Source organism: Carcharhinus amblyrhynchos, chromosome 8 (assembly GCF_965287045.1).
Source record: "Carcharhinus amblyrhynchos chromosome 8, sCarAmb.v2.hapA, whole genome shotgun sequence".
Classification (NCBI taxonomy): Eukaryota; Metazoa; Chordata; class Chondrichthyes; order Carcharhiniformes; family Carcharhinidae; genus Carcharhinus; species Carcharhinus amblyrhynchos.
The window spans coordinates 85,315,925-85,340,907 of NC_137331.1; the positions used below are offsets into that span (position 1 = coordinate 85,315,925).

At 42.6% G+C, this 24,983-nt stretch overlaps 1 protein-coding gene across 1 annotated transcript in view; it reads left to right on the plus strand.

The window, feature by feature from the left end:
- The window catches only part of necab1 (N-terminal EF-hand calcium binding protein 1), a 155,955-nt gene that overhangs the window by 33,955 nt on the left and 97,017 nt on the right, over nucleotides 1-24,983 (plus strand). Inside the window, exons 4-5 of the mRNA XM_080194956.1 lie at nucleotides 928-953; nucleotides 17,896-17,993. Coding sequence (XP_080051082.1) covers nucleotides 928-953; nucleotides 17,896-17,993 — 124 coding nt within the window. The remainder of the gene's footprint in view (nucleotides 1-927; nucleotides 954-17,895; nucleotides 17,994-24,983) is intronic.

The window sequence follows — 24,983 nt, forward strand, 5'->3', positions numbered from 1 at the left end:
GCAGATAAAAGGAGCTGTCATTCCATAAATCTCAGATATAGGGCCCATTTTACCATGAAGTGGCTCAACCCTCTGTTCATTCCTGGTTTATTCTTAACACCATCAATCATTGTTACAATCGTTACTGTTTTTGACAATCAGTCAAGAGACGTCTTGTGAGCGTTGGTATTGCATTTCAGCAAAGAGTATTCAATTTGAACGACTCTGCGGTCTTGGAAATATTTCCCATTGTAGAAAGTTAGATGGGTCAGTATAAACCGTATTTGGGACAAAACAAAATGCAGCAATATAGCACAGTTTTAATAAAGGTAGGTCTCAAAGGAGATTGTGTCTTTAAAAGAAACAGTTTGGGGGGTGCAAAATTAGCCACCAGGCTTCATCATAGAGCACTTATGTCAGTGACATGACTTCACAGCAATTTGCCAAGAAATTCCTTCACCTTTAACTGAATGAATCATGCAGTTCAATGAATCATCCATAACTTTCATGAATAATTTCTCCAAAATAACTGGCTTAATTCTTTTGAGATTGTCTTCATAGTTTTCAATCAGTGAATTTATTGTCCAACACATGAAATTTGGTTGGAATAATTTCATTTTGCGATGTCATCTAAAATAATTGATGAATTCTAATACTACATTTTCAGTATAATTGTAGATAAAATGCTAATGGAGCTTTAATTACAAAATGACTTTTCAATTAAAATCTCACTGAATTAATACAGTCTAATTTATTAATAATTTAAAGATATATTCTCAGGGCGATTTTTTAATGGAAATGCGGTAATACTCCATGAAGCACAGTGCCAGAGCATAAATATTTGATAGTTCTTTTCATCACTAAAGATGATCCATGTATAAAAATAGAAATGCACAAGGCAGCATGATCGGTAATAATACTAAAAATCTTTCCTTTTCTCCATTTTAGCAACCTCAACATTGAAGAAATATGTGGTAAGTACTGTGCTTTCACCATTTGCCTTGCTCAATCAAGCAGTAAATAAAATATAGAAAAGGATGAGACTTTCAAGACAGTGCATGATTCTTTTTGTCAATAATGTACAATCTTAAATGTTTTATTCCCCACTTAAAGCAATCTGATATTGTAAAATATATTTTCCAAACTAAAAGACACAATTAAATTCAAGACCAACCATCCTATCTTTCTGCAATTGTATCTATGTTTTATGTTATTTTCCCAGCAAAGCATCTGCAAAACTGGACATAGGTGATGTAAAAGCAGGTCAAAAGGGGACAGGGACGATGAAATATTGATGGGTCTGTTCCACGGGTTCTATTTGCCCACTCTTTTGTCAGATTAAAATTGATGTTTCTCTCTCAATTAGGTTTCTAATCCTATTTTCCTAACACAATGTAGTTCAAATTGCTTGAGATGGGTAGCTGGATCAAGTGAATCCCTTGAAGAGTATAGGCGTTGTAGGAGTAGAGTTAAGAGAGAAATCAGGAGGGCAAAAAGGGACACAAGATTGTTTTGGCAGATAAGGCAAAGGAGAATCCAAATAATTTCTACAAATACATAAAGGGCAAAAGAGTAACAAGGGAGAGAGTAGGGCCTCTTAAGGATCAACAAGGTCATGTATGTGTGGATCCACAAGGCGTGAGTGAGATCCTAAATGAATATTTCTCATCAGTAATTACTGTTGAGAAAAGCATGGGTGTAAGTGAACTTGGGGAAATAAATACTGATGTCTTGAAGAGTGTACATATTACAGAGAAAGAGGTACTGGAAGTCTTAAAGTGCAGCAAGCTAGATAAATCCCCAGGACCTGATGAAGTGTATCTCAGGATGTTCTGAGAGGCTAGGGAGGTCCCCTAGCCGAGATATTTGAATCACCGATAGTCACGGGTGAAGACTGGAGAGTGGCAAATGTTGTGCCTTTGTTTAAAAAGGGCTGCAGGGAAAAGCCTGGGAACTACAGGCCGGTGAGCCTCACATCTGAGCTGGGTAAGTTGTTGGAAGGTATTTTGAGAGACAGGATCTACAGGCATTTAGAGATGCAAGGACTGATTGGGGACAGTCAGCATGACTTTGTGAGTGGAAAATCACGTCTCACAAATTTGACTGAGTTTTTTTGAAGGGGTAACCAAGAAGGTAGATGAGGGCAGTGCAGTTGATGTTGTCTACATGTTCTTTAGCAAGGCCTTTGACAAGGTACTGCATGGTAGGTTGTTGCATAAGGTTAAATCTCACAGGATCCAGGGTGAGGTATCTAAATTGATACAAAATTGGCTCCTTGACAGAAGAGGATGGTTGTAGAGGGATGTTTTTCAAACTGGAGGCCTGTGACCAGTGGTGTGCCTCAGGGATCAGGGCTGGGTCCACCGTTATTTGTCATTTATATTAATGATTTGGATGATAATATAGGAGACATGGTTAGTAAGTTTGCAGATGACACCAAGATTGGTGGCATAGTGGACAGTGAAGAAAGTTACCTCGGACTACAACGGGATCTTGATCAATTGGGCCAGTGGGCTGATGAATGGCAGATAGAGTTCAATTTAGATAAATGCGAAGTCTTGCATTTTGGCAGATTGAACCAGGGCAGGAATTACTCAGTTAATGGTAGGGCGTTGAGGAGAGTTACAGAACAAAGAGATCAAGGGGTACACGTTCATAGCTCTGTGAAAGTGGAGTCAAAGACGGACAGGGTGGTGAGGAAGGCATTTAGCATGCTTTGTTTCATCAGTCAGAACATTGAATTCAGGAGTTGCGATGTCTTGAAGTTGTACAAGACATTGGCAAGGCCAAACTTGGAACACTGTGTACCGTTCCAGTCACTCTATTAAAGAAAGGATATTATTAAACTAGAAAGAGTGCAGAAAAGATTTACTCTGATGCTACCGGGACTTGATGGTTTGAGTTATAAGGAGAGGCTGGATAGACTGCGACTTTTTTCTCTGGCGTGTAGGAGGCTGAAGGGTGATCTTATAGAGGTCTGTAAAATAATGAAGGGCACAGATCAGCTGGATACTCAATACTTTTTCCAAAGGTAGTGGGGTCTAAAACTAGAGGTTTAAGGTGAGAGAGCAAAGAGATACAAAAGTGTCCAGAGGGGAAATGCTTTCACACAGAGGGTGGTGAGTGTCTGGAACAAGCTGCCAGAGGTAGTAGTAGAGGGGGGTAAAATTTTGCCTTTTAAAAAGCATTTAGACAGTTACATAGGTAAAATGGGTATAGAGGGATATGGCCCAAATGCAGGCAATTAGGATTAGCTTAAGGGTTTAAAAAAAAAGGCAGCATGGACAAGTTAGGCCAGAGGGTCTGTATTGATGTTACAAACCTCTATAACTCTATGACTCTATATATAGATATATGTAAATGTTGATAAATCAATTTGGCAATTCTGAAGAACCATTTTCTGCTCAGGCCAATTCTCTGCATCAGCATAAATGTCTGAGGAGCTTGCAGCAAAATTCTGATCAGTTTCTGGGGATGATCAAATTTCTAAGCTGATTTTGATCATGCCTTTGGTAATTTCCATAACTCTGTTCTCCCCTGCCCTGATTCCCATGAATGAACTTGGCAAGTTTCACTATTTAAGGGGAGTAAGTATCAGCTTTGGTTTGGTGCTGGCTTGCTCACAAGAAGCTTGTGAGTTCAACACTGTAATGTCTAAATTATCATAGAATCATAGAATGACTACAGTGTAGAAGGAGGCCATTCGGCCCATCAAGTCTGAATTGACCACAATCCCACCCTATCGCCATAACCCCATGCACTTACCCTAGCTAGTCTCCCTGACACAAAGGGGCAATTTAGCGTGGCCAATCCACCTAACTTGCATATCCTTGGACTATGGGAACTAACTGGAGCACCCAAGGAAACCCACGCAGACATGGGGAGAATGTGCAAACTCTGCACAGACAGTGTCCGAAGCCAGAAATCGAAGCTGGGTCCCTGGCACTGTGAGGCAGCCGTGCTAGCCACTGTGCCAACATGCTGCCCAAAAAATCAATGTCAGAAATGTCATGTTATGGTTTGTTGGTTTTAAACAAAAAAAGATGCAGCTTGCACATGTGCGTGCAAAAGAACAACAATGGACGTCTATTTGTCTTTGACTGTATATGGGATTCTAAAGTTTAACTGTACTTTACCCTAGAAGTATGACTTAGAACTTCAGTAGACACTCTTTCTCTTGGAACTAATTCTGCATCATTCTCACATGGTGTGGTATCATAGATATAATCATCAGGCAACTCAAAATAAACTAGGTTTTCTATAATAGTATTCACAATACTAGGGACTAAAGAAGTTGGTACTTCAGGAGATGAATCGGAGAGATTATTTTGAAATGACAACAATTGGTCAGCATGGCATTGCCAAATTAATTCATCTTTGGTTTGACCTGTGCCAGAAATTAAATCAATTTTTGCTAAAACTATGGCTGGTATCCTTTTCTCACTCATGATTACGCATGAACACTCGATCTCCTTGTTGAAATGAATGTTTTTTTTCCATCACTATTCATTTAGCTGTTGACGCACCACTATCTCTGAAGTTTCCAAAGGTAATAAATCAAATATCGTTCCATACTTTCTTTTTAAGAGTGGTAATGCAGGTCAATTTTGGGTAGTTCTGTGAGTCATGTTTCATTAAGATACCATAAAACTATTCACACAATGTGGTAATGTACTTCGCTCTTTTGAAGAATTGAAAGAATGTTTCAGGGATTGTAGAATCTTTTAGCTAATCCATTGGTTGATGGATGATAAAGCGTGGATTTTATATGCAGAATACTTTTTACTCTGAAATAATCCTCAAACAAGTGCCGGAAGATTGGAAAGCAGCTAATGTTACGCCGTTGTTTAAGAAGGGTGCCAGGCAAAAGGCAGGGAATTATAGGCCGGTTAGTTTAACGTCTGTTGTAGGTAAAGTGTTAGAATCCGTCATCAAGGAGGAAATAGCGAGACATCTTGAGGGGAATTGCTTGATAGAGCAGACGCAGCACGGTTTCGTTAAGGGGAAGTCGTGTCTGACAAATTTACTGGAGTTCTATGAGGATGTGTCTAGGGTGGTGGATAGAGGAGAGCCGGTGGATGTGGTCTTTCTTGATTTTCAGAAGGCGTTTGACAAGGTACCTCACAAGAGGTTATTGCAGAAGGTTAGGGGACATGGAGTTGGGGGTAGGGTGTTAGCGTGGATAGAGGATTGGTTGTCAAATAGGAGGCAGAGAGTGGGGGTCAATGGGTGCTATTCGGAGTGGCGGTTGGTGACTAGTGGAGTGCCCCAGGGGTCGGTGCTGGGGCCTCAGCTATTTAGCATTTATATAGATGATCTGGAGGAGGGAACCGAGTGTATGGTGTCGAAATTTGCTGATGACACCAAGATTGGTGGAACGGCAAATTGCGCGGAGGGTGTGGAGAGTCTGCAGAAGGATCTAGATAGGCTGGGCGAATGGGCCAGGAACTGGCAAATGGAATTTAATGTTGGCAAGTGCGAGGTGGTCCACTTTGGTAGGAATAATGGTAGGAAGGATTATTACTTACTTGGTGAAAAACTGCAGCAGGCAACAGTGCAGAGGGACCTCGGGGTCCTTGTGCATGAGTCGCAAAAACCCAGCTTGCAGGTGCAGCAGGTGGTCAGGAAGGTGAATGGGATGCTGGCCTTCATAGCGAGGGGGATTGAACATAAAAGTAGGGAGGTCTTGCTGTGGCTATATAGGGCATTGGTAAGGCCGCAGCTGGAGTACTGTGTGCAGTTTTGGGCGCCATACTTACGCAAGGATATTTTGGCCTTGGAGGGAGTGCAGAGGAGGTTTACTAGGCTGATGCCGGAGTTGAGGGGGTTGAGCTATGAGGAGAGGCTGAATAAACTAGGCTTGTACTCGTTAGAGTTTAGAAGAATAGGGGAGATCTCATTGAGACGTTTAAGATGATGAATGGGATGGATAGGATAGAGGTGGAGAGACTCTTCCCGCTCAGAAAGGACAGTAGGACTAGGGGGCACAGCCTCAAGATAAAGGGGGGGTGGTTTAGAACGGAGTTGAGGAAGAACTTCTTCACTCAAAGGGTGGTGAATCTCTGGAATTCTCTGCCCGTTGAAGTGGTGGAGGCTACCTCGCTAAATATTTTTAAGACGCGGGTTGATGGGTTTTTGATAAGAGAGGGGATTAAGGGTTATGGGGAGAGGGCGGGAATGTGGAACTGAGCCACGACAGATCAGCCATGATCTTATTGAATGGCGGGGCAGGCTCGAAGGGCTAGATGGCCTACTCCTGCTCCTATTTCTTATGTTCTTAGGTTCTAAACTCTTGTGAACCACTAACAATCTTACCAAATCTTGCAACAATTTCATCAAGTTTTTCAATGGTTTGTTCAGTTGTCTTAGATCTCAGGGTAACAACTTTTGGTCACCTTGAGTGCACATTAAATATGACTAAGAACGTGTATTTCTCAAATGACCTGTAAATTTTACATGGCATTTTAGGCCACTCCCAATTGTGTAAAGGAGACAATGTTGGTGTATTTCTTATTCGTGCACAGGATTGACACTGTCTCATTTTACCTTCAATGTGAGCATCCTGAACTAGCCATCAAAAAAAACTACACGTTAATTCCTTCACTGGATTGTACCAGGACATCCTTCATATGGCTGTTCAAGAACTTTTTAATGCAGGCTTGGATGTGGTGCTTCTTAGATAGCTGTCATCTTTTTAGGTGTTTTACACAGGCCTTTACTATCAATAACGTGACCTAAATACTGGACTAATGTCTAGAAGGTCACCCCTTTCTTTTTTGATAAACAGACAATGTGCTTGAAGACATTCCAGTGTAGCTTCTAAATTATTCAAGAGCTCTTATTCACTGGACCTTGTAACTAAAATATCATTCAGGTAACATTGTACACCAGAGTAACTACTTAAAATCAGATCCATTGATCTTTGGAATAGGGCTGGTGTGAATGTTATTCCAAAAGGCAATCTTTTGTAATGAAAAAGATCTTTATGAGTAACAATCATAAGCAATGATTGAGATTCAGTGGCTGTATTCATCTGTAGATGTACTTGTGAAAGATCAATCTTGCTGAATTTTTGCACACCTGATAACTTAGCAAACAAATTTTCAATTAAAAGAAGTGGATATTGATCAGCACACAATATTGGATTTATGGATGTTTCACAACAAGCTGAACCATCTGGTTTCATGACAGGTACAATGGAAGTAGCCCAGTCACTTATTGTAACCAGCTCTAACACTCTGATTCTTCTTTGACCTTGGGACAAATTACATATGGTACCACTCTTGCTTTGAGACTGATTGACTGTTAGGCTTTATCTTGAGTTTCACTTGGACTGTCTTCATTGAGCTGTCTTTTTGAATACACTCTTGCTCTTCTTCTTATAAATATCTAGATTCTTCTTCTGAATATTGTTCTCAGGTGAAGTTGATCAAGCCCAACAAATTTTTACAACATGATCAACTTTCCTACAATTCTTGCATTGAGTATCCCTGCTCCAGCATTCATTTGCTAAATGACCCATTTTGGCATATCTGTGACTTGCTTGTTGCCATTTTGACTTCTTATGGACAGTTCCCAACTTGTGGATCTTGTCAATCATAGCTGCTTTTTCAAAGAGCCCTTGATTTCCATATCCCATCTCCAGACCACCCCTGATGTCACTAATTGAGTATCAAACTCGCCTCAGGGTTAATTAGGCCCTTTGTATTTTAGATTGCTTCACATCACATCACTGACTGCAATTGAAAATCTAGCCCAATATTTCAGATTGTTGACATTTTGCCAAATTTCTGATAATTCTCTTTCCACAGATGTGCCTGATGGCTGAGCATTTCCAGCATTTTCTATGACAGTTCATGAAGGTCTACTCCTTATTTTGCCCAAGCCTTGTTGTAGAATGGTCCCCCTCAAGCTATTTGATCAATTATCTCTCTCTAATGAAGACTATGGCTAATGAGAACTATGGCTAATTACTATAATTACCACAGTTTTTACTTCAGACTTCCAACATCCACTGTAGTTTTCTTTTCCTCCACAAAAATATGGTTAATACTTAGCTGAAAGAAGGTGGCTCACAGCCACTTAATCAATGGCAACTAGTAATGGGTATAATAACAGAGATGCCCACATCCTGTGAGTGAATAAAAAAGGAGTTAGCAGCAGAGGTAAGAGACAAAGTCTGATAAATGCTCATCGTCATCAAACAGTAACTTTGTTTCTCCACACACAGATACTGCCTGACCTCCGGAGTATTTCCAGCATTTTCTGCCTTTATCTCAGATTTCTACCATTTTAAAAATCTCGTTCTCACCTTTTTTTTTCATTTGTGAGACGTAAGTGTCATTGGCTGGCCAGCATTTATTGCCCATCTCTAGTTGCCCTTGTCCAGAGGACAGTTAAGAATCAACCACATTATTGTGGCCCTGGAGTCACATGTAGGCCGGACCAGGTAAAGATAGCAGATTTTCTTTCCTAAAGGACGTTAGTGAACCAAATGAGTTTCCCCGACAATCAACAATGCTTTCATAGTCATCAGTAGATTCTTAATTCCAGGTACTTCTTTTATTGAATTCAAGTTCCACCATCTGAGGAATTTGAACCTCATTCCCCAGAACATTAGTTGATTTTCTGGATTAATAGTCTAGTGATAAAAACACTAGGCCATCTCCCCCTGACTAAATAATCTGTATAAACTGCCAATGCCAGTTACACATCCACAGGCAGCTTGTCTGACAGATGAGTTGAATTTTGGCTGCCTGCCTTGATAGTGTGAAAAGATTAGGAGGGGACTCAATCGCAGTTGACAGCATCTTTTGGAAATACTCTTGGCTTTCTGGCTTCAGATGAATTTAAACAAAGTTTGGGTGGCTACTAGTTTGTTGGATAAATGCCAGATGAAGTTGAGCAGAACTGAATCAAGACTATTTACCAAGAGAACATATATGCATAGTTACAAAGCCCAAATATTTACAGGGATCTCCCCAAAGTCAGCTGAGCAAATTATGCATTAGCGTCTTTGAGGCATCCTTGATTGGAAGACATTGGTCCCAAAATTGAGTCTTGTTGCATTCTACACGCAAAAATGTTGACCTCACATTTAAAATCTTCAGTTGTAAAACTGCAGGTTTCACTTAACCTTCACTTCAAAAAGTATTTCACTGGCTGTAAAGCTCTATGAGATGTCCATGGTCTTGAAAAGCAATATGTAAATGTAAATCTCTCATGCATTTTCATTGAGAAGCTGTCCTTGAAGAGAATGTGTTTGGAGATGGTGTTTTTGTGTTATAGGCCGATGATACTATTCCCTTTGACTACAGTTCTTGCTATGAATGTGGCAATGGTAAACTTACATTACATTTCGTGCTATGGTTTTTTAACTTCATTTTTACTTAAGATTTCATGAATGAGTCTTGGAAACTTATTTTGCTTCTCCTTTTACTGTTGTCCCCGGCAGAATGTTCCTTGTTCACAAGCTTGTGCAGCAACTCCTCTTCCAAAAGAAAGACCTTTCCACTTCCCATATTTAATCTGTCCTCTGCATGAGAATAAAAACGTGTACTAGATTGTGCCAAATTACATAATTTTTTAATTCCCAATGTTACAATTGCATTCAAAATTACTTCATTGAATGCGAAGTGTTTTGAGATATCCAGATTATGAGAAAGAATATGTTCTTTATGAATTTTATTCTTAATAAGGGGTAAGATTGAGACTGCCTACTGCATTTTGGTTGGTATATTTACAATAGTCAAAACGAAGTCATCCTAAGGGTCTGGGTTGTATTAAACTACAAGTTTCAGAAAAGATACATTAATGCACTTTTCCACTGTCCCAACCAGGATCAGAGCAAAGACATTCAACAGTATTGAACTGAAAAACAAAATATTACAAAATAATTGACAATTAAAATAATATTGACGGCACACAGGTGGTTGGATCCTCTTTCATTGTCCAATGATTTTCTCTCTGCTGTTAAGGATCATGGTATAAATTTGGTATTTTTAATCACTGAACTGAATCTAAAAAACAATTTGCATTCATAAATTTGGCTAAAAATTCCCAACATTTTGCTAAGGATGGGATTTTGCACGCAATCTGCAGCGGTGGAAGTAGGCTGCCATTGGTCAGTGTTAGGATCTGCTGCTCCTGTTTTTGTCAATGGGGTTTGCCAATTCAACGGAGTAACTATGTTGAGGGTGTGTCGTCGACAGGACTGGGAGATCCTGCCAATGTGAATAGATGGAAAATTCTGGCCTAAGTGTCAGTTTCAGTGTGAAAACCGATGTAAATCCTGCCAGCTCCAATGGTGTGATCCGGACTGCAATTTTTAGGCGTTTCTGAAAAAGAAAATTCCCCACATAAAAAATGCTGTGCCTGTGGTGTGAACTGTCTGATTCACCAGCCCTGGGGGTTATCTGAGCCGTTCTATCATGAGGGACTGCATTTAAACAGCACCACAGCACTTGCTCATAATCACGCCAGGAGGATGGCAGCAATGTAGCTAGCTCCCTGCTCTACAGAGGGAGACCCACCTGTTTGCTTGATGCTGTAATGGAGCAAAAGGGAAGCATCTATCCTGAGGCTGGCAGGAGGCTCTCTAGCACAATCACAAACCCCACCTGGAAGGCAGTGGCAGTACTAATGAGGGCCAGCACATGCCACAAAAAGATGGGGGTGCAATGCAGCAAAAGATGAACCACCTACTCCATTCTGCCAGGGTAAGTGCTCCCTGTATCCTCTCTGCATTTGTCCTTTTGTCACCTCTCAGAATCTAACCTTAACATACCACGCTACCACCTAGCAGTGACTCAGTACTCAAACTCCCTCAAGCTTTCTCACACACATCGGATACCAGAGCCGAACTCTCAGGCAAGGAGCAGGAGTGGGCCTGTGCTGAGAGTGAGGTGGGCCTGCAAGAGAAAAATGAGGAGCTAATGCATCTTTATCCAAATGATCAGTTTCGTGGAATCTGTGTATTCGAAACACTTGACTGGCCATGTATTAATACAATGTTCCTTCCCTTGCAGGAACATCACCTGGTCAGTCTGTCCACCCGCAGGATCCTATCACTTACCCTCAACACAACCTCACACTATGCACCATTGCAGAGACACACACCTTGGCAGGCAATGATAGCAGGTTGACCTCTGGGTCACAATCTGGTGAGCACCACATTGCTTCCAATGACGGAGGCAGGAATGTACCATCGATCGGGTAGTCAGAGATCTATTAGATCCCAGGATTCAGCTGTGCCCCAGCCAGATGTCATGCTTCTGGACATGCAGGTCCCTCTGCTGCTTGAGATGCAAGGGTAGAGGTGGGAAAACCAGGAAGGGTGTCACCAACACATCTGCAACTGCAAGGCTGAATGGAAGAGACCCAAAGCTTTCTGTCACAGGAGATGGCGTTGACAATGCATGGCACCCAGGCTAACACTACAAGGGTGTCATCCACAGTGGAAAGCCTGGGGCATGAGATCAGATCCATGAGGGCAGAGCTCTGAGGAACTTGGCTGAGGGCTTCAACTGCCTGGCACACACAATGGTGGGCCTCCAGGACTGGCAGCATCAGAAAAAGACAGTGAGGCTTCTGGAGTTCACTCCAGCTACCCCTCCATTCTATGGATTAACCCAGGGGCCCATGAGCACCCAGAGGGTGGAGAATCCACTGGAGCATAGCCTGGGGCCTTCCATCCAGGAGACTTTGAGTGCCCAATCAATCTGAATCCCCCATTCCTGAGGCTGGTACAACTCAGGCACAGCAGGCAAAACAGGGTGATGCAACGTCACCAGTGCCACCCGCAAGTAGGTCTTGCACCACCAGAGAAGGACTGCCAAGGGTGTCTCAGGCAATAGGGCATGGGAGGCAGCAGGCTGCCTCCACCTCTGATGCACATCCAGGGGACACACCTAGACATAGTGGGAGGGTTTGGAAGGCTAAAGAATTGTAGGGCACAGTGTGGGCACGGGTTAAACTAGGCACCTGTAGTTGAGGGTATTGTCATTTGTAAATTTTCCTGCATTGACCAGTCTGTAGGCACTCAATAACTTCCAAGCCCAGCACCCTGATGATTGAATCTTGGCCATCCCTATCTCAGAGGGGTCACAACATCCTGAGGGAGGGTCATGCTGTAGGCCAATGGGTTACTGTTCATCCATGAAGCAGAAGACAATGTGGGTATCTCCAGCCCTCCTGCCTATGCAAAGCTTCCAGCCCTGCCTGGCCTCCATCCTCAGGCTCCTCAGCAGGCTCTTCCTTGGCATCCTCAGGCATGTCCTCCTTATCGGAGGACATGTGCGACTCCTCAAAGTCATCCTCAGGAAGTTATTGTGTTCCCTGCATGGCAGGTATGACGTTTGGCCCTTGATCCTGCCTTGAGGCCTCCTGGTCTTGTTCTGCAGGGTTTCACCTCATTGCCACCACTATTGTTACTGGAGTTTATGCTCCTCCAGTGCTGTGATTAATAATAAGATAGCCAGCTCCATCTGGCTCTATCCCGATATCACTCAGAATCCTGTCAAGAGATGAAACAGAGGAGAGTGAGAAGTTGTGTAGCATTAACCTCCTGACCCATTGGCCTTCCTGCCCTGGGAGCAGCCAGTCCCAGAGCATTATTGGCAGTGATCACTGACTCACAGCTCTGGTATCCTCCCATCTCCAGAAGCGGGGAGCCCTCACAAAGGCCCTTACCCACTTAGGCTCATCTTCAGCCTTCAATCTGGGTTTTCCCTCCCTTAAGCTTTCCACCACTTGAGGTTCTTTCAGGAGGGGAATTGCTCCATCACCCAAACTGGACAAGGTCAACTGGATGCGCAAGTCCACCTTGGGGGTGGCACAATCGATCCTGAGTGGCAGACACTGGGGATCCGGCATGCGAACGACTCACTAGACTCTTGTGCCCATGTCACCAAGCTTAGAACCCTGACATGAGGCTTAATGCCATTCATTGACTTTGAGACTGTGGGGAACTGATCTTACTAAGGGTTAATTCCTGGTGGCCAATTGGTGTTACAAGCATGAGTGTCAGGAATATGCCAGGGTACAATTGTTTTCTCGTTCATGTAGAGACAAAGCAAATAGGCACCCTGCTTAGTCAGACTGATTAATTCAGAAACCTCACTGCTGTCATCCCTCTATACTTAAGCCTCCTGGACATCCCCACTCCCACCTCTCGCCGGGTGGGTACTGAGTTGCTTTCGCTTTTGGTGTCTCATCCACCCAGCCCATCCAGCTTGGCTCCATGGCTCTCAGCACAGCCCACCTGCTCCCAAAATCATATGATCCACAGACACTCAGGTGCCAGACATCCCTGCCTCAGACTCCCATACGCACACAGCATAGGCTTCAAGACTGCATACTTATATAACAGTGAAAGTAGGTTTACACATCACAGACAGCAGACTCCCAAGAGCACCAATACCAACATTGAACCCCTCCCCGCTGCGGATAAAGCCCTGATGCTGACCTCCCCTTTCTATCATCTCCTCAATTATTTTGCCAATCACACTTTCCCAGTCCGTCCCATCCGCCCTTGGATTCCCCAGTGCTCAGTGGAGACGTTGATGCTCACCTCATTTCTCCCTCTTGGAGGTCATGGCAAATGGTTTCATTTTTAAAAAGCTACAGTGATTTCTACTGGTGCTAATCATGGCTGGTAGGTGTTGAGATTTAATGAGGGCTGAAGATGTAATGTTAAGCCCACTAAGTAGATGCTAATGCAATCAATTTCATGTTAATTCAGATTCATGCCCTTCCTGGGCGTGAACTTGATTGCATCATTCCTGGGGGCTGGGGAGGGGGCTGGGGAGATGATATTCTGAAATCTCGCCAACACAAGTCTTGTTTTTGCCTATCATGATCTTTTATATTAATTTGTGGGACATGGGCGTTGCTGGCAGGCCATCATTTTTTGCCCATCTCTAGTTGTCCTTGGATGGCAGTTGAGATTCAGTTACATTGCTGTGGCTCTGGAGTCACAGTGGTTGGCACAGCTGCCTTACAGCAGCAGGGACCCGGGATTAATTCATCTATAGGCCCCCGAATAATGATCTGGAGGTGGGGCGGGCTGTTAACGCGCATATAAGTGCGGCATGCAGGAATGGGACGGCCGTAGTTATGGGAGATTTCAATCTGCATATTGATTGGTCGACCCATGTTGGATGCGGTGGACTCAAGGAGGAGTTCTTGGAATGCTGCCGGGATAGTTTCCTCGAACAGTGTGTGTTGGAGCCGACGAGGGAGCGAGCTATCTTGGATCTGATGCTATGTAATGAGGCGGGTAGAATTAGGGACCTTGCGGTGAAGGATCCTCTTGGGGAGAGTGATCATTGTATGGTGGAGTTTCTGGTGCAGATGGAGGAGGAGAAAGTGGGTTCCCGGACACGCGTCCTTTGTTTGAATAGAGGGAAATACGGTAGGATGAGGGAAGAATTGGCGAATGTGGACTGGGGGAGTGCGTTGGAGGGAGGGTCTGCTGAGGAGCAGTGGAGGATCTTTAAGGAGATCTTTCTTGGTGCTCAGCGGAAATTTATTCCGATGGTCAAAAAGGACCGTAGGAGGAGAGGTAATAAGCCGTGGATAACGAAGGAGGTGAAGGAAAGTGTTAAATTAAAAGCGGAGGAATTTACAGTAGCTAAGAGTAGTGGGCGAGAAGAGGATTGGGAGAGGTTTAAATGTCAACAAAGATTGACAAAGAAGTTGATAAAGAAGGGTAGGAGAAACTATGAAGCTGGGCTAGCGCTTAATATAAAAAAGGATAGCAAGAGTTTTTATAAATATATAAAAAGGAAGAGGCTGGCTAGGGTGAACGTTGGTCCTTTAGAGGATGAGAAAGGGGACCTAGTGGTAGGGGATGGGGAAATGGCTAAGGTCTTGAATAACTTTTTTGTTTCTGTCTTCACGGAGGAGGACATGAATAATTTGCCGGGTGTTAGCGATGGAAAGGTGGTAGGACTGGAGGGTCTTAATGACATTACTGTTACTAGAGAGGCGGTGCTCGACAGACTGGAGGGGCTGATTGTGGACAAGTCCCCAGGACCGGATGGAATGCATCCGAGGGTTCTGAAAGAAATGGCGGAGGTGATAGTGGATGCCTTGGTGGTTATTTTCCAGACGTCGCTGGATTCCGGGCAAGTGCCAGATGATTGGAAAACGGCTAATGTTACACCGTTGTTTAAGAAGGGTGCCAGGCAAAAGGCGGGGAATTATAGGCCGGTTAGTTTAACGTCTGTGGTAGGTAAAATATTAGAATCTGTCATTAAGGAGGAAATTGCGAGGCATCTTGAAGGGAATTGCTTGATAGAGCAGACGCAGCACGGTTTCATTAAAGGGAAGTCGTGTCTGACAAATTTACTGGAGTTCTATGAGGATGTGTCTAGGGCGGTGGATAGAGGAGAGCCGGTGGATGTGGTCTTTCTAGATTTTCAGAAGGCGTTTGACAAAGTACCTCACAAGAGGTTATTGCAGAAGGTCGAGGGACATGGAGTTGGGGGTAGGGTGTTAGCGTGGATAGAGGATTGGTTGTCAAATAGGAGGCAGAGAGTGGGGGTCAACGGGTGCTATTCAGATTGGCGGATGGTGACTAGTGGAGTGCCCCAGGGGTCGGTGCTGGGGCCTCAGCTATTTACCATTTATATAGATGATCTGGAGGAGGGAACCGAGTGTAGGGTGTCGAAATTTGCTGATGACACCGAGATTGGGGGAACGGCAAATTGTGCGGAGGGTGTGGAGAGTCTGCAGAAGGATCTAGATAGGCTGGGCGAATGGGCCAGGAAATGGCAAATGGAATTTAATGTTGGCAAGTGCGAGGTGGTCCACTTTGGTAGGAATAATGGTAGGAAGGATTATTACTTACGTGGCGAAAAACTGCAGCAGGCGACGGTGCAGAGGGACCTTGGGGTCCTTGTGCATGAGTCGCAAAAACCCAGCTTGCAGGTGCAGCAGGTGGTCAGGAAGGCGAATGGGATGCTGGCCTTCACAGCGAGGGGGATTGAATATAAAAGTAGGGAGGTCTTGCTGCAGCTGTATAGGGCATTGGTGAGGCCGCAGCTGGAGTACTGTGTGCAGTTTTGGGCGCCGCACCTGCGCAAAGATATTTTGGCCTCGGAGGGAGTGCAGAGGAGGTTTACTAGGCTGATACCGGAGTTGAGGGGGTAGAGCTATGAGGAGAGACTGAATAAACTAGGCTTGTACTCATTACAGTTTAGAAGAATGAGGGGAGATCTCATTGAGACGTATAAGATGATGAATGGGATGGATAGGATAGAGGTGGAGAGACTCTTCCCGCTCAAAAAAGACAGTTGGACTAGGGGGCACAGCCTCAAGATAAAGGGGGGGCGGTTTAGAACGGAGTTGAGGAGGAACTTCTTCACTCAAAGGGTGGTGAATCTCTGGAATTCTCTGCCCGTTGAAGTGGTGGAGGCTGCCTTGCTAAATATTTTTAAGATGCGGGTTGATGGGTTTTTGATAAGAGAGGGGATTAAGGGTTATGGGGAGAGGGCGGGAAAGTGGAACTGAGCCACGACAGATCAGCCATGATCTTATTGAATGGCGGGGCAGGCTCGAAGGGCTAGATGGTCTACTCCTGCTCCTATTTCTTATGTTCTTATGTTCTCCCCGTGTCTGCTTGAGTTTCCTTCGGATGCTCCCATTTCCTCCCACAGTCTGAAAGACATGCTGGTTGGATGCATTGGCCAGACTAAATTCTCTGTCAGTATACCCGAAATGGTACACTGTGGCGACTAGGAGATTTTCACAGTAACTTCATTGTACTGTTAATGTAAGCCTACTTGTGACACTAATAAATAAACTTTAACAAACATGTAGACTGAACCAGGTAAGGACGGCAGATTTCCTTCCCTAAAAGGCACTAGTGAATGAGATGGCATTTTCTGACAATCAATTTATGGTCATCAATAGATTCTTAATTCCAGGTATCTTTTATTAAATTCTAATTCAAATTCCACCATCTGCTGTGGCAAGATTTGAACCATGGTCCTCAGAACATTAGCTGAGTTTCTGGATTAATAGTTTAGCAGTAATACCACTAGGCCGTTGCCTCCCTTATAGTTGATGGGATTTGCGCTTGAGGCTAATGGGCTGACTAAGTCATGCCACTAAGTACTTTCCACTACCTCAGAAACTCCTAAAGTACATCACAGCTAATTAAATTTTTTGAAATGTATTTGATGTTGTAATGTACAAATGTAATAGCAGTTAAATGGGTGCAATATTCAAAAATGCAGGCAATTGACCTACTCAGACACAAACAGTAGAAGCTGCAAACTCGAAAATAGATAAGGGAAATAGAGATGTGAATAAATTATTGATAACAGCATTCTCCAGGATAAAGAAAGCTTTTTCGAATTTATCATTAGGAAGTGTCTTTTACTCAGGAATTAAATGAAGTTGTGTTGTGTTCACGGTTGAGAGGATTATATGTATTCCATGGAAGCAATAGGTTGTTCAGCCAAATGCCTTTCCATGCTTTCTTAGATTATTTTTGGAACAGCAGCACCTTTACTAATGATACTGTCGTCAGATAAATTGGAGACAATTTCAATCTGCCTCTGCTGAAAGTAGAGGATTGAAATATATTACATTCAGAAAGGCTATTCTTTATTTTACCACTTTTAGAAAAATGAAAGGCTACAGTTATGGCTGCTGAATCTCAAAAAAAAATAAGAAATCAGATTGACATAACGCTGCCCTTTGATTTCATTTTCACACTTTCATATAAATAATTCAAAGAAACAACAGCAGCAGTTTATTTTGAGGTAGAAGTGTTCTGCTGTCTGTAAAGTAATTTACAATGGAAACATAACTGAGATAAATGGCTTTTGTCCACAGGTGAAGAGTGGAAAGATTGCATTGCTGCCCTGGCTCACATCTAAATGAAAACATTTGTATCTCTTTCAGAGTATTTTTCTCAACATTTAGGAGAATATGAGAATGTACTGGCAGCGCTGGAGGATTTGAATATCTCCATATTAAAGGCAATGGATAAAACAAAGAAAGTGAGTACAGTTGCATATTTTATGTTTTTCTAATGGATTTTATAAAATAGGTAAAATAGACTTGTAGATGCAAAATCCTATGGCACACTTGGTCAGGGTGGCAATATTGCACCGGAATTAAGGTAATTTAGAATATTAATTATATTACAAAGGAACATCAGACTTAGGAACAGAAGTAGGCCATTTAGCCCTTCAAGCCTTCTCTGCCATTTGATAAGATCATGACTAATCTGATTGCGGCCTCAGATCCACTTTCCTCTTTGTTCCTTGACTCCCATGTTTATCAAAAATCTACCTAACTCAGCCTTCGCTGACCTCGCCTTCATTGATTTCTAGGGCAGAGAATTCCACACAAAAATAACCTTCAGACAAAAGATTTTTCCCTATCTCAGTCTTAAAAGGGTGACCTCTTATTCTTAAAATGTGTCCCTTAGTTCTAGCCTCTCCCAAAAGAGGAAATATCCTCTCAGTATTCACCCTGTCAAGACCCTTCAGGATCTTATATGTTTTAATGAGATTGCCTCTCATTCTTCTAAACTCTAAAGGATACAGGCTTAACCTGTTTACACTTTCCTTGTAAGATGAACCCCTTCACCTCAGGAACTAAGCAAACAATTCTTTCCTGACATCCTATTAACACAATTACAGACTTTTTCAAATAAGAAACTCAGAACTGTACACAGTATCCCAGATGTCTATTGCTAAGTCCCTGTACAACTGCAGTAAAACCTTCCTACTTTCATACCCTATTTGGCTTGCAATGAACAGCAAAATTCCATTTGCCTTCCTAATCACTTACGTTATCTGCATACTAAGTTTTTGTGATTCATGTACTAGGACACCCTGATTATAAACGATTTGTAACAATAATCAACAAGCTAAAAACTGAGGACAAATTGGACAAGGATCTGATTGCCTTCCAGCAAAGACTATCAATTTATGGAATTGCAAATTGCAGAATAGAGCAAACAAGTTGTCTAACTTGAAAAGTATTATCATCCAGGGTTACCATTGGCAAGGATTTGACTGGATCAACCATATAAATATTGCCAGAGTTTTACTGCCTTATCCACCAGGGAAATTGAAGGGAGCAAGGGGTGGACAGTGGGAAGGTCCATTGAATTTGGATAGGATTTTACTGTTTTGGCATGAGTGAGGCTGTAAAATTCCACCCATTTTGGCTACAAGAGCAGGTCAGATAGTTGGGAATTCTGTGAAAATTAACTCATCTTCTGACTCCCCAAAGCCTTTCCACCATCTACCAGAAACGTGAAAAGTGCGATGGAACATTTTTTATGTACCTAGATGAGAACAGCCCCAACAACACTCAAGAAGCTCAATACAATTGAGAAAAAGCAGCCCACTTGATTATCACTCCATCCACCACCTTAAACATACCCTCTCTCCACCATCAATGAGGTGGCAGCAGTGTGTACTATCTACAAGCAGCGTGTACCATCAAGGTTCATTCAACAACAGCTTCCCATAACTTCTAAAACCTATTACGGGCAAAGACAGCAGATACATGGAAACATCTTCACTTGCAAATTTCCCTCCAAGTCACACACTATCCTAATTGGAAATATATCAATGTTTCTACACGGTTACTGGGTGAAAATCCTAGAATTGTCTCCCTAGCAGAACAGTACGTATATCTGCACCAGAGGGACTGCAGTGGTTCAAGAAGGCAGCTCACCACCTTCTCAAGGACAATAAGAGATGGACAATAAAGGGTGACCTAGCCAGCGATGCCCATATCCCATAAATAAATAAATAAAATAGAATAAAAAGAGGTTCGTCAGAGCTGAGGTGAGTCCTATTAGGGACAGAGGGAGTGGTATGTGCTTAGAGGTGCAGAGCAAAGCTAGAATATTTAATGAATACTTAGTATTGCTGTTTACAAAGGTAGGGGATACTTCCATAATATCACTGGAAGTGGAGATAGTATTGGGAATGAGGTAAAAATCGACATGTAGGATGTAGTGGAAATGCTAGGCATGTTTAGAATGTATGTCATTGGTCTGTATAGCTCGCATCCTAAGAATGTGGGAGCGGAGAGGGTTGAAGAGCTTGTCATAATCTTCTAACCTTGTATAGATAAAGGAGGAAGTGCCAGAATAGGCATTGAACTCTGTTGTTGTCAGTTTGATCCACATGTTAACAGCCCAGCCAACTGAGCTAACCAGTTCCACTACCAACGGAGGACTCTCGTATTTAAGGAGTTTAAGAACATTTCTAGTAACTAGAGGCAGATCAGTTCAACATTAATAGTGGACAAGGTTTTAAAAATGAAAATTTTCCATTTTCTGCTGACTTAATACAATTTTTTTCATGTGAACGATTATTCAGCTGCCGTTTCTTTGAAGGATTGCATCTGTGATTAGCTTTAAACATGCATGCACTGCAGACTGGCTAATCTTACTGGTATGCTGATTGGGGTGATGTGCTGTGGGAAAAGCTTAGTACTGTGCTAACATTCACTGCTCTGGGACAGAGCCATCACTGTTTCGAATGTTATCTGAAAGTTAATATGTGGTGGATAGGACAAGATTGTGTGCTTACCGTTAATCCAGCTAAATTCCCAAAGTCTGCTGCCATAATATCCCCTCAGGTGTTTATAACCTATTAGTGTTGTTAGTATAACGCTTTATAAAAGTAGAGTTTTGCATAATTAGCCTTTCTGATTTCCATTTCTTCATTTGTATCTCAAATCCATTGGTTAACTAAGGTACTGAGTCCGAAGTCATGCAACTGAACTTCTAGCTGACGGAAGATCTATATTGATAATAGAGTGAGCTTTAAATGTGCAACAAGTGTAACAACATGCAAATTTAGTAGCAAAGTCATAGGGCGTGATTTTCCAGCCGTGCTCGCTGTGAAATCAAAAAATCAGTGGCAGGCAGAATGGGAAAATTCACCCCATATATTCATAGGGCGTAATTCTCCCAAACAATTCCCAAGTGTTGGCTCCAGAGGGAAAAGCAGTGAGATTCCTGCGGGGTGGGTCGGTGTGATCCAGATCACAATATCTGGAACATGGGGTGAATCCTGCTGTAAAAGGGATGTGCGGGATCTAAAGGCACCAGCAAGGCCGGCTCCTCAGAGATCATGGCGCCATTTTTAAAGGGCACCCTGATCGCCAGACAACTTTATAGGTCCCGCAACTCACTGGCAAAGATTGTCTCCCCATTCACTGGAATCAAGCATCTCAACCCCCTAATCACCACTACCAGTGGCTCCTCCCCCCAAGTTTTTGAAACCCTGCAACGGGGTTGCAAAAAGCCCTTCCTTTCAGGGTCCCCTCCTCATTTCCTGCTTCCTCCTTATTCCCTGCAGTGTCAATCTGGCAGTGTGCAGCGCCATGTTGGCACTGCCAGGGTCCTGGAGTCATGTCCCTGACCACCTGAGGGCTCCAATGGCCTCTGAGATCCTGACGTGGTCATCTCATTTTGTCTCCATTTGCGGAGACCAGTCATGATTCCAACCGGCTTCATGTTGTTCCAGCAGATGGGTGAATTCCGGGAGCCAGGTGAATCCAGCTTAAAACAGAAAATGCATGTTTAAATGAGGATTTAAATATGTTAATCTAGTTCACACCCTCACTGGGCACCTCTCACGACATTCTCCAGCCATGATACGATTTGTGCCTGCTCGCATGGGGCTAGAGAATCACCTGCACAGTGTTTTACAGCCCTTCATCCCATCATATCTGTGATGGCCATCAAAAACCAATCTATAGTAATTCAATTTTTCTGCACTTGGTCTGTAGCCTTGTATGCTATGGCATTTGAAATGCTCATTTAAATGATTCTTAAATATAAAGGTTACTGCCTGTGCCACCTTTTCAGGCAGTGAGTTCCAGATTCTCAGCATGCTCTGGGTTAAAATGTTTTTCCTCAAATCCCCTCTAAGTCTCCTACTTTTTGTTTTAAATCAATGGACGGTTGCACATAATATTCATAGGCATTGGGATTAGCGTTAAATTGAAGGGGGCTTTTTGTTTAGGTGCCCCTGGCAGCTGCAGAAAGGGGCACAGGCTTCATTTCAATGTTGAGATGAGGAAAACAAGCCATTGTTTGCCCTAGGTGTCTAAATTATGATTATTTAAAATATTTACCCATTTCAAAACCTTATCAATGTGCTTTTTTAGCACAGTTTTTGTCCAAATAATAGCAGAAGGATCATTGCTTGGCCTCACCATTAACTGTGAGCACACTGTAAATAATGAAATGCAACACTAATGTCAAAATTAAAGCAAAATAAAAATGAATATCACTGCGCCGAGACTTCAATGGACAGAATTCAATGAGCCGGCAAATGAGGTTTAGGCTGCTAAGGCATTAGATGTTCACTGGCCTTTCTTTTCTGAATTCTGCCAAAGGCTATTAACTTGCTCATAACCATGTAATAAAACAATAAAAGTCCAGGTCATCACCCAGCTTCACACAGCTTGTTATTGCGTTGGTTCAGGTGACAATTGGTGTGTCATCTTTTGAAGAGGCTACTCAAGGTATATGACTGTAGAATAAAGAGAGTGGGCATTTTGATCAAGCACAGTTCCTTTTTATTAGAAGATGAAAGCTTGTCAGATGACTCATGCTACCAAAGGGCCAAGCTCATAGCTGAAATTAGATTTTCTAAGAACAAGCCACTGGAGTTTAAAATACTCTTCTACCTTCTGTATAAAACTGCATGGTTGTGAAAGGTGGCTATTCAATCTATTACTGATTTTAATTGCATAGTTGGTGGAGTATAAAGATCTAAAGTTATATTTGTTGTAATTATATAAATTAAGGGAGATGTTGTCTGTATAATGCAACAGAGATTGTGCTTTCTAAAGTTCACCAGCATCAGATTTTCAGGGCTGCCAACACCATAAATTTGGAAGTTAGAAAATAGTTTCACTCATGCTAAGGATGTTCAGAAAAAATGAACAGCATTTTGATTTGCAAACTGTTTCTTCCCAGATATGTAAATACTGTAGAAATGGGAGAGATATTTGTTTCAATCAAACTGGTCTATTTGATGCAAAATTCACTTGGGAGACAGATTGTAGGGCAAAATTTTCTAAGCCTGATTACATCCCAGCCCTGTTCCCCTTCAAAAGTGATCTGGCTCGACAATCCTCAGCTGCAATCTTTAAGTGCGTGGATCAGCCATCTAAAACAGTCTTGAATACTTTAACCAAAGGCCTAATCTCTTCTTTGTGACCCCAGGGCCAATTGGCAGATACTGGATGGAGAATTAATGTGTGTAAATATTAATGATCTGAAGCAGAATTTTGCAATCTACTGCCAATAAATACAGGATAGGAGTGACATTGCATTAAAATGAGAATGAGTTTCAGTGGTGGATGTTTAGATGGGGATGTGAGGAATTGCCTAGACAGAGGGATGGGTGCACTTGCAGGGTAATTCAATATGATGACTAATGCACTGGAGTTGGCTTGGGAGGGTAGTAAGGGGTATTGGGGTACAAGCACATCAGGATATACTTCAATGTACTGAATCACTCACCTTTCCTGCCCCGATGAGATTATTAAAACTCTCTTGCACTTTATTAAGAAGTGTAGCATCCTACTCCTAAGTGCCTCAAAAATTTCCAGCCAAACCTCTGTGGCAGGCTTCTCCCTCTCATCAATTGGGAAGAGAGTCTTTTTGCAAGCATCAACCCTTGATGACAACAGTGACGTGAGATGCTGCACTGCAACATTGTAAATCTCATGCCGTAGTTTTTTTGCCCTGTTGAAATGTCCTGACAACCTTTCAATTTTCATCCGAGCAGAATCCCTTCAAGTACTTCAGTTGCAATAAACTCATTTTCGATCATCATTGGGTAATTGCCTCATTGTGCCAATTGATTGGTAACCTGGGAGTCAGGGGCTGAAGCAGCAGCTAGAGTAAAAGCCACTGACTGGTGGGTGAACTGCTGAAACTTCCAGGTACTACTGGGCTTACTCCACTGCCAATGTATCAATCAGTTAAAATCTAGCCCAGTAGCTCTGAAACGTAGCCCTCTTATCTGACTCACAACCTCGCAGTTTCCATTTAATATTACAGGCAAATGCAATTTCAATGGTCTCAAGTTTCATGGCAAATTAATTCTTCGGTTTTCTCAAATATGACAATATAGAACATTTAGTCCTAAGCTTATTGGAAGATTGAAATTGCCCATGAGTACTTCTATAACATTTTCCACTTAGAACTTCCATAAAGGCAATCTGTGCATCAGACACATAATTTACATATTTATTGGAATTGAAATACCTAGCAGTGACATGCCATAAATTATACCAAACCCTAAGTTCCAGCCAAACTGTAATGTTCAGTGACAGGGTTTCATCTAGTACTGAGCTCTCAGGCAATTGATATTCTGTTTGACTTTTAGATATATTGTGTATATATTTGAAGGCACATTTGCAACTCCTTATTGTTATAGTCAATGGGTATATAGTAATATTTTTGCTTTGACAGGTATTATTCATGCATCTGTGTCTCATTAATATAAAAACAATTAAACTGGACAGAAATATCCCAAAACATGACAAAGTGTCATTTCAGGTGTGATAACCAGTGTGATTCCCTCAGGCCGGGATAGCATGATCCCAATCTTCCCGCACTTAGGGCAGTACCCCATGTGAAACACATCGAACCAGAGTCCCCAGGTGTCTGATTTGCCGACTCAGGGCTCAGCAGTCCACTGCAATTAAGGGGAAGCTGTATTTAAATGGTCTCCTGGTACTCACTCCCAATCAAGTCAGAAGGATGGCTATGAGGAGACCTGCTCCACATTTCCTGAAGGGGGGAACTAACTAGGCTTATGGATGTGATAGAGGAGAGGCAGGCCACCATTTACTCTCACATTGGAATGAAACCCCAAAGTAACGTCATCAATCCTGCCTGAGAGGTGATGGCATCTGCAATCAATGTCACCAGCATGACCAGAAAACTGGGGTCCAATGCTGTAAGAAAATGAATGAAAGCCCATAGC